General features: G+C 49.7%; 1 protein-coding gene across 1 annotated transcript; it reads left to right on the forward strand.

Moving 5' to 3' along the window:
* Nucleotides 1–6195: 6195 nt before the first annotated feature.
* On the forward strand, nucleotides 6196–16327 carry PLA2G12B (phospholipase A2 group XIIB; the record flags this gene model as incomplete). The annotated part of the gene is made up of 4 exons (XM_080621506.1): nucleotides 6196–6430; nucleotides 12155–12243; nucleotides 13814–13979; nucleotides 16209–16327. 4 exons carry the CDS (start codon nucleotides 6196–6198, stop codon nucleotides 16325–16327), a joined length of 609 nt encoding a protein of 202 aa, XP_080477632.1.
* Between the last annotated feature and the right edge of the window lie 638 nt (nucleotides 16328–16965).

The following is a 16965-nucleotide window of genomic DNA, read 5'->3' on the forward strand; positions in this document are numbered from 1 at the left end:
TGCTTGGGGAGTAAAAATGGTTTAGAATCATAGAATCAAGTAGGTTGGAAAAGGCCTTTAAGATCATCAAGTCCAACCTTCAGTGTGTCACTTTTTAAATCGTCGAACTACTTGATGACCTGCAGTTCTCTGGGGAAGAAAAATAGTTGTCTTTGACAGGGAGAAACTTTACTTGGTTAAAAAAGAAATAAAACTCCCCCAAAACTAAAACTCCAGCCTGCTGAGGCATGTCAGGCTGAAATGTACCAGATCAGTGGAAGAGAAAGGGTACGCTTAACGGTTTTAAACTACAGACAGTCCTATTTCTTCCTCCACTGCAGTAGTATTCACACACTCAACACTGTGTAAGGGATTACAGGTGGTGCTGCTGCTTTCTCCCTTACCCCTTCATTTCTCAAAGGGCTTTTGGATCAAAAGCATGGCTCCTGTGTGACTCTAGTTTTGTATTAAAAATGACTGAAAACTGGCTCACAGTGACTGACAACTGAGAAACTGCCTTACTGTTGAATTTTTTTGTAATTAAATTTTTAATGTAAAAAAAAAAAAAAAAAAAAAAGGGCTTAAAATAAAGCCACTGCCAGTAGCAGTGAAAAATCCTCCACATCAAACTCTCCTCATATATGGCTGTTGTAAATCTGATGACACATACTTTTATCACCACATGTGTTTCCTGGATACTGAGCTCATTTGTTTCATGGCATCACCTAGGCAGGCAGGTGCCAAAGATGCTCACACCACAAAGTACTTTGAAACACGTTCTTGGGCTGGAACTTCATCAGTTGGAGACACACAGCACTGATGGGCTGCAAAGGGAAAGGGCAGGTGGTAAGGCTGGGCTGAAAGCATGTTGCGCACAACATGTATGAACAGGAGCTGAAGTGCTCCTGGGGCAGGACATGGCTCGGCCCCTTTGTCTCCCCAAGGCAATGATTTATGGCAGTAGCTGGTGTGGGGTTTAACAGTAATGGGAGAACTGCATGAGCCTCTGGTTTGAAACAAAATGGGCACAGCACAGGGTCAGCTGCTAAGAGACCCTTTTCCAGGGGCAATAAATAATTCCTGGAGCCAAGAGGCCAACCAACCAGTTACAAGAGAGGAAGAATCATGAGACTGTCCTACAGCCCAGACACCAACAGCAGGACAAGGAGACAGTGCACTACATGTAGGCAGGGCAGGCTCATGTCTGCTATGATCGAGACATCCACAGTTTATATCACTGCAGTTGTTCTGTACTTCAGGTGTACTTCACTGTGGTCACCTCAGGAACCTGCAAAAAGAACACAGTGAGGGCTGGTTAGAAGCCCTGTGGAACAGTGCCCTGCATTGCTGATGGAGCACTTCGCTTGCAGTCAGGGACCTGCACTCCCTACCCCTTGCAGCCCAGGGACACAGCTAATGTGCTCACAGTTCGGCAGCCACAGGATAGGAAATTGGTCTAAAGCATACGAGCAGTTTTATTTTCATTTTATAAATGTGAATTAATTCCATCCCCAGCTCCTCGGTGCATGCTGCTGAACTGCTGCACCCTCACCAAGGTGGGTCAATGCCACGAGAATGCGAGCAGCTGGATGGCTCTGTCCTTTTGGAGGACAGGGCTTGCTCTAAGCCTCTGAGCTTTCTGGGGTGTCCATGGGCTGCCTCCCTGCCTGGGGACACTGCGTCCTCATAGCTGCAGAAGGGCTGCCCCTTTGCAAAAAGGTGCGAGGCTCATGCTGCCAGCCTGACCACCAAGCTGCTATTGCCAAGCCAGAGCACAGGGTAGCACAGGGTCCTCATGAGGCAAGATGCAGCTCACAGCCTCCCCCCCCTTGTGTGACAAGAGAGGGGCTGCCCTATTGTCTGCAGGCAGCCTGAGGCACCTACCCAGGCTTGGGTGGATTTTGCCTTCTCCCATGGAGGAAGGATTGTGGTCCAGCCCTGTGCTACCTCTAACCAGCACTTACACTGTGGCTTCCCACCCATTCTGCCTGGGTATCTAGGGCTCTTCCAGCACAGCTGTAGCTGGAGCACAACCCATGGGGATCATGACCATGGGAGGACCCCTGCATAGGTAAGAACTGCAGCAGCTGCAGCTAAACAAGGCTGGGTAGGGTCAGGGATAGGGAAAAAGGCCTGTGAATCGCCTCAGGGCAGGACAAGACAAAGTAAAGAGTCTGGCAGTATCAGCACCTAAAGATGGAGGCAAGCAGCATCAGGCTGAAGTCATCTGTCCAGGGACTCCTGGAAACTGGAGCAGAGCATGAACTTGAGTGCTTCCTTGCTGAGGGAGAGGGTTGTTAACCCTCCACCCATCCTCCTCCAGCTCTGGACTCTGACCTGACTCTGTGAGGGATTCATCATCGAGCTGCATTTCATCATTGAGCTGCATTTCTGGTTCTGATAACCAGTGAGTCATCTGGTTCCCAAAGCAGGCTTTGAAACAATCACAGACTACCCACTAACCTTAACCACAAGCTGCCTGCTCCCCCTACTTAAGCTGTGCTTAAACATCAACCAGCAACTAATTGAGCTGGCCAAAACTTCTAGAAAAATAGCTCAGATCCTCTATCCTCCCCCATGTCCCCAGCAGAACACAGAGGGAAGGATCCTGCCAAAGCCAGGATCAGCACAAGGGTCAGTGCTTGCTTTGGTTTGGCTGATAACACAAAGTCAAGATGGTTTCCAACTTCATCCAGGAAGGGGTTCACTAAAATTAGCAGGGGGGCACACAGGCACATCCCACTGCAGGATGGGCATCTGCCCTGTGGAGTAGATCAACCTCCTGCCTGACAGGAGCAGCTGCCAACAGTCTGATAGTGTCATTAGGGGTGAGTGACTCATTGCAGCCTGAGGACTGCTCTATATTTAAGCATTACAGAGTCAGAAATGAATGCGTGGAGTCAGGAGCTGCTTACCCTGGGGTCAAGATGAGCTTCAGAAACCAGTTGTCAGAGTTCACCGTTGTGGCACACAACATCTAAATCTCTCAAATCTTCAGAGAGAGAATAACTGGCATAGGGAGGGAGTATTTTCAGCCACCATGGGTCAAAGCAGTGTCAGACAACCTGCAGGTACCTGCTGTGCACAACTGCTTCAGGCAGCCCTCAGTTAAGCTGCTGCTGAGCCTGGGCAGCAATTCCCTGCAGCAACTGTGTGCGGGGGGAGGCGTTGTTAGGCGCTTGCTAGCTTTACTCAACCCTACGTTTTTCCTAGTCTTCAGATCTTGATGTTTGGGCGCAACCAAGCTATTTGCAGCTGGACTGAAAACATCTCTGGAGACTGGTGTAGGGCAGGGTGGAAGGAAGGAGGAGGAAGGAAGAAGAGCAGCTCATCCCCGGAGCAGAGCAAAGGGGAAGCCACATCTGGGGAGAGCAGTTAGACTGCTTTTTTATTCACAGACTTTTGCTTCAGGACAACAAGCAATGAACTCACAGTAAAGTTTCCGACTCCTTTTCCCAAGCCCTGCACTTTGCCAGCTGCTCCCCCTGTCCTGATCAGCTTTCCTAATTCCAATTCATTTTGTGAAAAGCCCGGGCTCCACACTCCGGCCAGGGCCACCCCCTCCCAGGCTGCATGTCCATGGAGCGCGTGGCAGTGGCACGGCACTGACAGCTGACGCCACAGTCACTGTGTTTTGCATCCTCTGCAGTCCTGGTGGCCTCTCTGCTTCCACTGAGCAGCACATGGATCAGCCACCAAGGAAAAGGGATAACAAAGAAAGCCATGTTCTGGAATTGCCTCCAGAGCAACCCTAAAAGCCTCCACATAAAAGCACGGCACCAAGCACAGCTGCCCAGGGGCTCTGCACAGTGTTTCCAAGCTAATTCTGAAGAGCTGCTTTGCTCTTTTTTTACATTGATTCCCGCCAGGCCGTTTCTAAGGGCGGGGAGCACTAGGGCTGCAAACCAGCACGTCACACAGGGCAGTGACTCAGCCAGCAGCCAAGAACAGCTCCACTCACTTCAAGACACGTGTGGGACTGTTGAACCTGGTTTTCCCTTCACTGGGGCTCCTTGACAACAAATTCCAGGGACGGCAGCACATTTCCACCCAAGACTGACAGCCCAGTCCCCAGTATGGTGAACAGCAGGACAGGCCCAAGCTCTCCAGTCCTGCCCTGCAAAGTGCTCCTGCAGGGGAGCCCTCAATTCACAAGTGTCCCCACTGACACCCTGTTCAAGAAAGGCTCACTAGAGGCACAGACTTGCTGGTTTCCAGGCTCCAGGGAACACACCATATCTAGTAGTAACTTGGCACCTTTAGCTTAATGCAAAACTTCACCCTAATTATCACCAGGCAATACAGTGCTCCACTTCCTTGTCTGCAGAAAGGACACTGGCAGCCTTCCTTCCCGACACTCTCTGCCTCTCTCCTTGCGTTCATCTCCCAAAAACCAGAGCAGGTTTGAGGTTTCCTCAGAACCTCCCATACACCTTTTATGTCCCCTTATCCAGTAACCCAGCCAAGCTTCCTCCCACAGGCTGGGACAGACGTGCACAACTCCAGCTATGAAGCAACATTCAGGGAGGCACCACACAGGTGTCAGCTGTGGCTGTACAACCAAATCACCTCTGGCTGCTGACCTGAGGAACCCTCGCATGCCCCTCCTGAGGGGCATGGAACATGAACACAGTCAGTGATGGGCATCAGACCAGACAAAGCAAGAAGGCAGCAGCCAGCTCTGGCTTCACACCACTTCACAGGAAAAGGACCAGACAGCTTGTTTGCTTCTTTTCCCTGCTTCCTGACTTACCTGAGAAGCCAAGACTTGGCTGTGCTGCCTCCTCCTTATCTCACGTCTGGCGCACATAACACATGGCCGTATGCGGAAGGATGCAGGTAGACAGGTGCCGCACAGCTCTGGTGCGTCAGAAGTAACGATACAGCGGGGCCAAGTCTCCTGCAAAACAGTAAAACGTGGTAACTTGCACTTACGTTTGCCACGTATCTAGAAGTCCCACTGCCCAGCTCCTATTGCCTCTGGGGAGTCTCCACGCGACAGCCCAGCCAATCACACAGAAATGGCTGCTGAAGTTTGCTGCTGGGGCCCACAGAGATCGGCCGATCTGCCCATCAGTGGCTGTTTCTAAGAGGCAATTCCCTGCTGGGGCACATCCAAAAAGATTCTCATGAGCAGCCTTCCCATGCCACTTCCCTTCCCTGCTCTTTATGAGTAGTTTCCTTTGTCTTTTGCTGTTGGTGTTCAATTTGGCTGGTTTCTTTTAATGAGTAACTTGTTTGAAGCCTCCACCGGCTGCGCAGGCTTCCCGTCCTGACAGGCCGGTCCTAGCCAAGACTTGCAGCTCCCCCACAGGCCTGTTACCTGACTTGGGCTTTGGTGCTGGCCCTCCCCTGCCGGGGGCCACCTATGCAACACGTTTAATTCAGCAGCACCAGCATTACACAAAAGCTGTAAGCACCAGCCATCTAACATCAGTCTGCAGGAGTCCCATCAAAGGCCAATACTCATCTGCATCACTGATCCTATAACTGGGGGGCCACACCAAGGGATCACCCTGAATACAGTTTCTAAACCCAAACCACTCCTTAGCGGCTGGATCAACTCCTATGAGGCCCAACAGCACCCTCTAGCCACAGCAGAGCAGGGCATGGTGCGCTTTGCCACCCTTTTCTGCCCTAGGCATGCAGGCTTGGAAAGTCCCTTCGCATGACGAGTGTGCCATCCCTGCGGTCCCTCAGGTTCGCTAGGAGCAGCCCCCCCCACAGCAGCTAGACTGGGTGGGTGCCTCATCCCGCCCCATTACATGCCCAGGAGAAAGGCAATGGGGGCTCCTCAGCCTGCTGCTGAGCCGTTACTGCCATTGCCTGAGCAGCAGAGATTTTGGACAGAGATACTCTTCATCCCCCAGCAGGCTGGGGAGAGAGCAGGGCAGCCCAGGCAGTGCCTCGGTGGGGCAGGCAGAGGGTCTCCCGTGTGCAGGCAGGCCTGCAAGTCCCTCCTGGTGCCGCAGGGTTCCAGCGGGATTGTGCAAACTCACTCCCCGGTGTTTCTCTGCAGGATGAACTTGTTCCAAATCCCTGCGGTGCACTTTGCACTCTGACTGTGGTCACCTCGTGCCGGCTCCCTCAGCACTGTTTAAAGTCCACGGCAGAGGGGTGCTCACCTGCCTCCTGCACACCACAGCTCACTCCCACTCCTCCCTGCCTGCACATCTGCCTGGACGAGGGCTCTGGGGCCTGGATCTGGACTGCAGCATGTGGCTGCTTTTCAGGGCAGCAGTTGTGTGCCTGATGCTGGGCTTAGGGCAATGCACAGAAGAAGCAACACAGGTGAACACTGTCCACCCAGCTTCCCAGGCAGAGTCATCCTATTCAGACTGGGGCATCGAGACCATCCGGGACAGCTTTGAAACAGTTAACAGCTACTTTGACTCCTTCTTGGAACTGCTTGGGGGAAAAAATGGAGTATGTCAGTACAGATGTCGATACGGTAAGTGAACACCACTCCTGCTGGCTCCTCTCTCCTTGCCCTTTCCCCCTCTTGCACTCTTCCTTCCCCAAGACCACCACAAGCTCCTATCCATAACCTGACCCTTGCTCTGCTCAGCACAGAAAAGTCACTGCAGAGTCACAGCTTCCCTGCTAGTGCCAGCACCGGGGCACTGACCCTCATCTTCCCCTCTCACTGAGAACTGAGAGCCTGATCTTGAAGCCACAGTGCTGTGTGCAAGGGGACAAGAGGAGAGGATATATAGGTTTTACAGAAAGGGCATGTAGGTGACCAGGCTGCCCAGACCGCTGGAGAGAAGCACCAGGGTAGGCAGTGAGGCCCTGGAGGGGAGGATGAGCAGCTTGCGCAGGCCTAACTCAGAAGAGGTTGTTAGTATTGCCCTAATCTCAGCAATCTTCAGTGTGTCATTGTTCAACAGTTGCAAGTTGGTTAATAAGTGGGATGGAGAAGGAGAGATAACAGGAAGGCACACAAGACGTGCAGTCAGCATGGAGGAACCTTGAGTACTCAAGGCAGAACGAGGCAGCTGCCGCTTGCCTTGGACTTTAGAACGATTTACTGAAAAGGAAGAGTTTGTCCTGGGGTCAGGACGAAGGGGGTGACATCCTGGGGAGAGCAGGGCAGGGAACTGGGCACACAGAGGTGCAGCAGGACCTGTTTGGGAACAGAAAGGAGGTTTCGTACAGACTGTGTCCTTCCCCTGTGTCCCTACAACTGTCCCCACAGCAATAACTGTTTTCAGTCAACTCAGCCAGCCCATCTACAACTGCCTGCCAGCCCTTTTCCCCCAGCTTCATCTCACATCCATTGTGACTGCCTGGGCAGAGTGCTTGTGAGCACAGAGGTGATTTCAACCCCTCTCCTTCCCTGAGCTGTGGTTTTCACAGACAAAGACTCCAGGCTTTGGAGAGACCCCACCAACTCAATTTCAGTCTGTATACATCCCATTTCTTCCAGAACGTGAGCTGCACGCTGTGCTGCACGTCTCCAGCCTGCACAGGGTTGCCTGTATTGCTGCCCCAACAGATGCAGCCAAGGGAAGCATCTCCTGACCCTCCCAGGCCAGCAGCAAGGGTGCTGAGAGGAACAGATGCTGCAGGGCTGGGACATGAGCTGCCTGTCAGGACAAGAGGGCAAATGGGCCACCCTTAGCCAAAATGAGGCTACAAAGAGAATTTAAAATCAGCTTTCAAGTTGGTTTGGTTTTTTTTGGTTTTTTTTTTCTTCTTTTTATTTTTGTTATGTTTTGTTTTTAAATAACACGGATATATCTGTTCTGCTCTGCTCCCTGGGCCCATGCTAACAGCAAAGGGGGAGTACCAGGCCAGGCACCTCAGCCCCACAGATCTGCAGGGAGCCAGGTGCCTCTGCCCCACAGCAGCCCTGGTCCCTCAGCCCAGGGCCCCATGACATTCCCCAGCTAGGGCTGCCTCACCACAGCACCTCGGGAGGGCCATGGCTGCTCTGTGGAGCCCACTGGGGGCAGTGTGTACTCCAGGGGCACAATGTCTAGAGAAGAACCCCTGCACACCATAGCATTGCCGCAGCACACAGGATGAGCCCATTTGCCCACCAGACGGGCCATACCAAGGCTCACAGCATAGCAGCCTCACACAGTGTGTGATAACCTCCCTTTAGGTCCACACCACGCTCCAAATCCAGAGCAGAAGGGGACTTGCCCTTCTTAACGTAGTGACTGAAAACCCTGTAGTGGGCATAGCATGGCTGGGACTGCTGCGGTCCTGAGGGAAGGTTCGGGAAGGCCGGTATCAGAGCTCTTTTCAGGGAGTCTCAGGACTCACCAAGTCCTGCAGAAGTGGTCACTCTAGGCACATCACAAGGCTGGGGCTCTCCCTGCTCCTGCTGCCCCGGCTTTGCACTCTGGGCAGAGGGAAGAGCATCTCCACAGGGTAGTGGCACAAATGCCTGCCTGCTCCCTGGGAGCATTTTGCATCTTACTGGAGAAATGTGTTACCTAGAAAGGAAAACAAACAAGCACATCGTTAGTGCTGTTCTCATCCTCTGCTAAACAACTCATTAATCACTGACTGAAGGAGCAAACTATTGAACCACTGCCCAAGTGCCTCTAAAGGTCTTGCTGGACCCTTCCAAAACTATTTGTCCATGCTGGTCTCTAGCCCAGACACTGCAGGCTGCAAGTAGAAGGGATGCAGGGATGATCCCAAACCAGTGAGAGCCAGTCTGTGCCCAGAAGAATGAACACAAACCATCTTTACCATCCTCCTGCTGAATCAGGGCCTGATTACTTTTTCCAGGCACAAAGCAAAAATTATGCCGCCTTCTTTCATTTCAGCTGAGACACCAATAATAGCTTATTTTGCCATAATAAGGGTCAGGACTCACCTGTGATTGCCACATCCATCTTCAGCTTAGCACACAGCACTTGGCTATTCTGGCTGTAAGACTCTTGATTTTTCAGCAGCTAGTGAGGTCTGAAAACAAACAACTTGATGGATTACTCCCTTAAATCAGGACATTAGGATTACACTAGCAATTGCTGACAAATACCTCCTCCTCCTTACAAAATCTCTCTGGGCATCTCAGGGTGGGAAACAGCCTGAACTGGGGGTAAATCCCTTGACAGCTTCCTTCAGCTGTCTGGGCAGGCAGGACTTCGACATCTTGCCCAGAATTTGGTCCTAAGGGGCTTCACATGAGGAGGCACATCCAGGCTGTGAGAAAAGAGCCTTCAAAGTCAGGCACTCCAACACAGCTGTGTTACACAGGACAATGTCAGTTCAAAGCCTGCTTGCCTGCGGCAGAGAAATAACAATGGGCCACTCAAAACTGTAAGGAGCTCCAAGACCATCTATTCATCCTGAAACATTTCCCCCTGCCAGTGTACCAGTACTGCAGTGTCTGAGACCTCCTGCATGGCCAGCGGCTGTTCTAGTCAGCTGGCTGTTTTCCAGTCTCTTGGCATAGCTACAACAGCCTGAAGATATTAAAATGCATCAGGGAAACTTGCTTCAATTAGGAACCCAACTTCAGTTCTCCTCTAAGGTTGTGCTGACAAGAAAATGCCCTGAAATAAAACTCCTTGCAAAGGACAGGCTTTCTCAGCAATGCTGTGCTTTTACACATCAGCATCACTCTTCAGCATGCTGCCATGCAGGTCCTGCTGCACTTGCAGCTCTCTTCTTCATCCCAGCTATGCCCTGCAGCAAGCAGACAGATGTCAGCCTTTGGTGAAACACAGGTAGCAAACAGCCAGTGTAACCCACCAAGTCCCTTCCCCCATCACAGAAGTGGCTATAAGGATGGGTAAGAAATAGATGAAAACAAGAGCACAGAGCGTATGGTCATGTAGAGTCAGGAATACCTATTATTTCTTCTCTGCTTTTGTTTTACTATTAGCAAGAAAGCAAGATGTGGGAGAGAGGTTAATTTTGGTGTCTTGGACTTTATCTGAGAGAGTTCAACAAAGGGCACTTTACAAATGACTAAACTGTTTTTCAGAGAGGAAGAGGAGAGGTTTCCAGCAAGGGCTCGTCATGAAGGTAGTTCATGTTTTGCTGATCACAATTCTCATGTGAGTTTTTTTTCCTCAGGACAACTTTCTAAGACATAATAGCTGTACCTTCAGCTTAATGGAAGGTTTTCTCTGGAAACAAAATTATCTCCATGTCTCCAAGCAGTCCCACTCCTACGCTGAATTGCCACCTTATCCCATTAACTGACAACGTGCTGCAGAAAGATAATTTGTCAATATTACAAGCAAATCATTAAAATTTGACCCCGTCCTGCAAAACCCACCTTGGATTTTGAACTTTCCTCTGCCTCCTGCCTCAGTTCAGGAAATCTGAATTCTGAGTCCCAATTCTCACACCCTCCCAAAAGAGCAACTATGCTGTGAATTGCACCAAGACCTGAGTGCAGCCCTCCTCTCATTACATTTCTTAGGAGCCTGAGGATATAGGTTCAGATCATTGTCCTGGTTCAGCAGCAGCAGTCAGTTTTTCTCCTTCTTAGCAGCTGGTGCAGTGCTGTGTTTTGACTTTCGGCCTGGGAAAAATACTGATAAAGCTGATGTTTTCCAGTTGCTGGTCAGAATGTTTACCCTGACCAAGGACTTTGTGAGTCTCATGCTCTGCCAGGGAGGAGGAGAAGCCAGGATGAAGCAGGGACAAGACACCTGACCCAAACTAGCCAAAGAGGTATTCCATACCACAGCACGTCATGCCCAGGATGTAGAATTGAGAGTGCCCGGAAGGGCTGGATCACTGGGGGGTGGGGGCGAGGTACCGGTCAGTGAGCGGTTGTATTCTCTTCCTTGTTATTTCCTTTATCATTATTATTATTGGTGGTAGCAGTAGTGATTTGTGTCATACCTTAGTTATTAAACTGTTCTTATCTCAACCCGTGGGAGTTACATTCTTTCGATTCTCCTCCCCGTCCCTCCAGGAGCGGAGGGAAGAAAGGGGGGGGGGAATTAGACTGCGTGGTTCTGATTTACGGCCTGGGCTTAAACCACGACAATCATATATAGACATAATTCCTCCTCGCCTTAGCATAACCACCAAAATACTGTATTATGCAATATGTCAGTAAACTCAGAAGTCACCTTAGATCAACGTACCTCAGTTACCTCAGAGTTATGTTTTGGTGCAAAAGTAATCCTATACAGATAGTGTGCTGCAACCAACTGATTTGTGCTCTTTGTCTACTGCTAAGACACCTTTACCTGCTAAAAATAACAGTGCTTTTTGCGCTAGAAAGTTGCATCTGGAGCAGGAAGCAAATCTGGCCTATTCAAAAGTAGACAGAAAGGTAGACACACCGTAGGTAACTGCTGTAATGAGAAACACTTTCCCACACAAATGCCATCACCTGGCGGCAGTGTCAGCTAGAGAGCTTTATCTTGGCTTGGGGACAGCCAAATCTCCGGTGCATACTGTATTTCTATAGGGCTGGAGAAAACAGCATTGGCTTCTGTCAGCTATTTCAGTTTGTTGCTCATTTGTTGCTTATTTGTTGCAGATCTGTTGTTCAAGGAAAACCACTCCAGCAATTTTTAATTTAGAAGGTGCTGGGAACATTCTTGCATAAGACTTTTTGATGCATTTGTCTGTGATGTCTTCTCAGCAATATGGTAGATTTATGCCTCTATTAACCACTGGTATTTTGGGGACCTGGACAGAAAAAAGAGAAAAGCATCTTAAATGATGATCAGTGCTGACAAGAAGAAAACAGTGGAAACGGAGCTTAAAAGAACTCAACCCTGCCTCAAGGGCTAAATTACATCCATTTTATGTCTATTTAAATTCTGCAGTGGTGCTCAGGGAAGTAGAAACTTAGCCCTAGAGGTGATGGACTTACAAAAGGCTCAGCTCACAAGTTTTAGTTGGAGTGTTCACTCAGCTTGCAAAGTTTTCCCAGAGCAGGGTTCAAATGTCTTGTTTAGCACCTCAAAATATCTGAACACCTCACTCTGCATTTGAGATCTCCCTTTTATAAACCCAGCTGGGACAGAAACAGAACAAGCACTGAACATACATCAAGGAACAGTGTAGAGAAACCCAAGTCTCAGCCAGATCTAGTACCTATCCTTTCCTCCTTGCACCTCCTGGGAGAGTGAAGTGTTTGGGGATGCAGACCAAAGGGGAGCTGCCTGACACTCCTGCTTTTTGGTGCTGCTGCTGGGAAGACTGGCTTTCCTAACATTTTTCCTTTCTTTCTCAGGGAAGGCTCCAATGCCACGACCTCACTACAAACCACAGGAACCCAATGGCTGTAGCTCAAACTTCCTGGGGCTCAAGGTACCTGAAAGTGTATGTACTGCCACACCTGCCAACCACAAATGATGCAATTCTCTAATCACAGTAACCAGCTAATAATATTAGGAGGGAAGAGGCTTAGCTGCATTACACAGTGTCTGTGTGGTGGCTTCTTTTCACAGCTGAAGCCAGAGCTTTGGAAAAGGGAGGAAGTATCACTTACGTGGTGTCAGGGAACAAGCTATCTGCCTGGGACTGACAGAAGACAAAGCCGTCTGCTGTCAGCAAGCAAGGCAAACATGTCAGTCTGAGCACTGCCTAACTAACTGTCAGTCAGGGAGGCATTAAGATTTCAGCTGCTGGTAGCAGTGAAACAGGAGTCACATAGACATGAGTTACATTTATGAAGGACTGGGCTGTTGTTCTGGTTGTCTTGGTAGGTGCCAAAAGAGAAAGTTCCCTGAGCAGGTTAGTACCATGAGAAGAAAAGGGGGCACCTGGCCAAGCAGAGGAACATATTTTTATCAAGGCCCTGAACAATTCTGTGCCCTTGTGATAGGACAGGGAACACGTTCCATGACAGCTCAGTGGCATAGCATAATGTAGAAACAGCAATACTTGAAGGCATTCTCTACACCTGGCCCTTAGCCCCCTCGCATGCTTTTGCCTCTGCCAAGCAATGAAATAAACCTGCGGGCTTTAATACTGCACCCACTTGTTATTTTAAAAGCAATTAATGAAATCATATTAGAATCACCAGGAAAAGTACTCCCAGGAGGCTCTAAGAGCAGGAAATATTATTTACCTTATGCCTTACTGCTGCCCATGAAGTCTGCAGCAATCAGGCAGATTCCTGCTCCAAAAAGCCCCATCTTTGCATCCCATTCTTCATGTAATATTAGATCCTTAAACTACATTTCACTGCAAACCTTGTGGGCATTTCTATAGTACCTTCTCCTTAGGCAGGCAGTCACAAGCACTGAGTGTAATGAAGAAACAGTCTCCTAAATATTACATGAGGAAGGCCAAAAAGAGGAAGAATTTATAACAAGCTATTGAGTCCAGCCTCTGCAGGAGGCAGGCCTTCTGCCCCATCACTCACATGGTTGTTAGCTAAGCTGCTGTTTACCTCCAAGCAAGTAGAACTCCCCTGATCAAGCTGTATTTGTCCTTGGCCTCATGTCTCTCTGAGAAATAAGGCATTAATAACACTTATAGCAGATTTATTAAGCCAACAAGCAGGACTTGTCAGGTTGTAGGAAAAGGAAGAAAGAGAAAAGGGGCCTTTGCCACTGCTGGAAAGGACAGGAAACTTTCTAATGAACTCTGACAAACTAGAACTAGCAGATTCATGGAGGGGCTGTTTCCCACCTCTCTAGGAGAAGTTAGTCCCCTGCAACAGAGAGAAGGGAATGTGGTCTGTCCTGTACTGGACCTGCACTACTGTTGCCCCTTACTTTAGATGGTGAGGGAGAAGCATGTGTTCCTTCCTGCTGCCCCAGCTATCAGAAGTAGCTTCTGGGAAAGGATCCAGCTGGGCTCTGCAATCCCTCACCCAGTTGGAGCTGCTTGATTCTGAGGCCAGGACACAGCCACAGGACACTGCTTTCCTCTCTTTCCCCAGCTAGATTTGGGCATCCCTGCCATGACCAAGTGCTGTAACCAGCTGGACATCTGTTATGACACCTGTGGGGCCAACAAATACCGCTGTGATGCCAAGTTCCGCTGGTGCCTCCACTCCATCTGCTCCGACCTCAAGCGCAGCCTCGGGTTTGTCTCCAAGGTGGAAGGTAGGCTTCCTCGCTCACAACCCCTATGGAGGGAACAAGTGATGGCAGGGAGGGGAGGGTGTGGGCAGGGAGCTCTCTCCTTGCCAAAAGCAGCAAAAGTCTGCAGTAGGGAGCAGAATATCTGCCCCATGCTTGTCATAGATGGGTCAGAGATGCGTGAGAACACAGAGATCTGCCCCCTACGCAAACAATTCTGTCCCATGACTGGGGACCTAAATTATTTACAGTTGGAAAACATTACAAAACACATGTGGAAAGAAAAAAACCCCAAACAAAACCTCCCCCCTCTTCCAAACAAACAAAAAAACCTAGTTGCAATTCCTTCAGCCCCTGGATGCTCTTCCCCAAGATTTAAAACACCTTCACGTGGCCAAAAAACCTTCCACAGCCAGTAAACCACACATTGAAACCTGCACATGGCCAAGGGCCAACAAACTGGGAGAGCCAAGGACAAGGGCTCTCTGGGATCTGGTTCACAGATAAGAGATGACGATGGCACCAGGGACATGCGTGGTGGCTGAGCCATGGTGGGCAGAGCTGGATTCCTCAGAAGCCCCCATACTAACAAACTTCTAGTGACGTGTCAGCAGCTCAACAGCCATCCTGGTTTTGCCTAATTTTAAAAGCTTCAGACTGCAAGTTTGGGAAGAGCTTTTTGGTAAAGGCTGCATTTGGTAACCTTTGTGAAGAGTCCAAACCTGCCTCTTGGTCCCCTGTCCCAACATCAAGCACTTCTTCACTGTATGACAAGGAGGAAACATAGATCCTGCCACTATTAGAGGTCAGCCATGGCAGGAGAGCCTTCTCTAATCTGCTCCTCCTGAAGCCTGATTATGGCACACAGGTAAGGCTGCACGACTAAGAGTACTAGTGCAGATGGCTTTCTACTTCATCACAGATAAATGTTTGGAAACAGTGTCCAGGCCATCAAGAGAAAACAAAGACATGGACTAATACATAAGTGCTACAGGCAAATCTTTCATGGTCACCCCTGTTCACAAATCCTTATGCAGCCTATCTCTTCCTGTTCCTTCAGATTTTTCCCCTGCAAATTTTTCAGATCTCTCCTTTTTCCTTTCTGCCTGTAGCAGTGAAACAGAAATACCAGGGAGTAAAGGTGGAGCAGAGCCCTTACTTTTTGGTTGAGCCAAGCCACCTCTGCCCATAGCCAAGTAGGACTAAATACCTCCATCATCTCTGTCCTGGTTGCGGCAGGAAGCACAGGTAGTTGCAAACTAACAAACCTCTGAGTCATCCTCTCCTCCCCTTGCTCTGCCTCTTGTTCTGTGATCTATACCTGCCACTCCCTGTCCTCAGTGCTGCTATGAACAGCTCCTGTTGCACAGTTCACCACCATCACCATCCCAGCTCTTATCTGGGATCCCTTCCACTGAGTCACCATGACAGAGACAGCAGGCAGGGGAACAGCATCTGCACTCTCTCCATGTGGGCACAAACATCCCAGCTGCAGCAGTGCCAGTTAACCAAAGCTTTGGTTTTCCCATGACTCACTACAGGCTCTCCAGCACCTGCCAACTGAGCAAACTCCTAAAGCAGCAGGAGCAGAGTGAGGTGCTCTGAGAGGCTGAGGCAAGAGGAGACAGCCCCAAGGCAGGGCTTTCCCGTATGCATTCAGCAGTCAATGTTGGTTGCCAGTGAGTAAACCCTAAAAGACTTCATATTAACCTATTTATTTATTGAGAGGCAGTTTTGGGCTTGTTTTTTGGGAAGAAGAGGGGCTAGTAGTCAGGCAGACTATCAACAGCTCTGCTGTTACAACTGCAGTAGGATTTTCATGCTGGCTGGCAACTCCCAAAAAAGCAGAAAAGGTTGGTTAGTAGTGGCTATAGGCAAAACTGAGGGGAGAGGGAGCCAGGAAAGACAGTATTGTGGAGATCTTCTCAGAAATCTGCTTGGTAAACAGTGCTATTTGCAGTGCCCCAAGAGATCCATCAACCAGAAAAGCCTGAGAGAGGCAAGAACAGATAGGGGCGAGAAGTTAGTGCCAGACTGGTGCCACCCTAGGGAGAAAAGAGCCCCCCAGTTCAGCAGAAGGGAACCTCTGGATTTATAAATCTGCAGCACCCAGAGATAAGACAACAGTCCTTGCTTCCAACTGTAAATACCACAGAACTCGGTGCAGAGCTCAGCCTAGGGTGGTTTCCACCTATTCCTCAGATGTCCTGAAGGGCCCGTTACTTACCTGCCTCACCTTTTCCTTCCCTGCAGCTTGTGAATCTGTTGCAGACACAGTGTTCAATGCCGTCTGGACCCTGGGCTGCCGGCCCTTCATGAACAGCCAAAGGAGTGCCTGCATTTGCAATGAGGAAGAACGAGATGAATTGTGAAGATGAGCAGATGCCTGGCCTCCATGAGCCTGATGCCAAGCATCCCCTCTGCCACTGCACTTCAGCACAGTGACTTCTATCAGCCCTCTGGCCCTAAACGGGATGGGGGAACCTGGGCCAAGCAATATACATCAACCACAGTTTTTGGGCAGAGAGCTGCGAAAGGGGAGGCAGTTTACGAATACAGGGCAGTGATGCCTGCTGTCCACCACAGATGCAGTCTAACAGCCCTAGCCCTTTCCAAGTCCATCAGCCTGAATGATCTGATTTTCTCTGCAGACTGATCAGGAGAGGCAAGCAGGATGCAGCACTGGTTATAAACAAGAGACTTTACTTGTTTGCCTTACACACACATATATTAGCCCCCTCCCCCCTCTCTCCCCTACCTTAAACTCTGTAATTTGCAGTGCAGGGCATTAGGTTTCTGCAACCACTGAAAATCCCAGTCCGTGGCCATGCTGTTTACATTTTGCACCACTGGTGACAGACTGAAGAAGAGAGGTAATTTACTTTCAGTACCATCCCTGACATTTTCCATCTTATCATTACACACCCTGACAACCCTGCTTATTTAAATACTTGGTGGGTCCAAAACCGATTTAAAACATCCAGGGAGATTTGGTAAGCATGAGAAGAAA

This window comes from Psittacula echo (assembly GCF_963264785.1).
Source record: "Psittacula echo genome assembly, chromosome: 6".
NCBI classification, from domain to species: Eukaryota; Metazoa; Chordata; class Aves; order Psittaciformes; family Psittacidae; genus Psittacula; species Psittacula echo.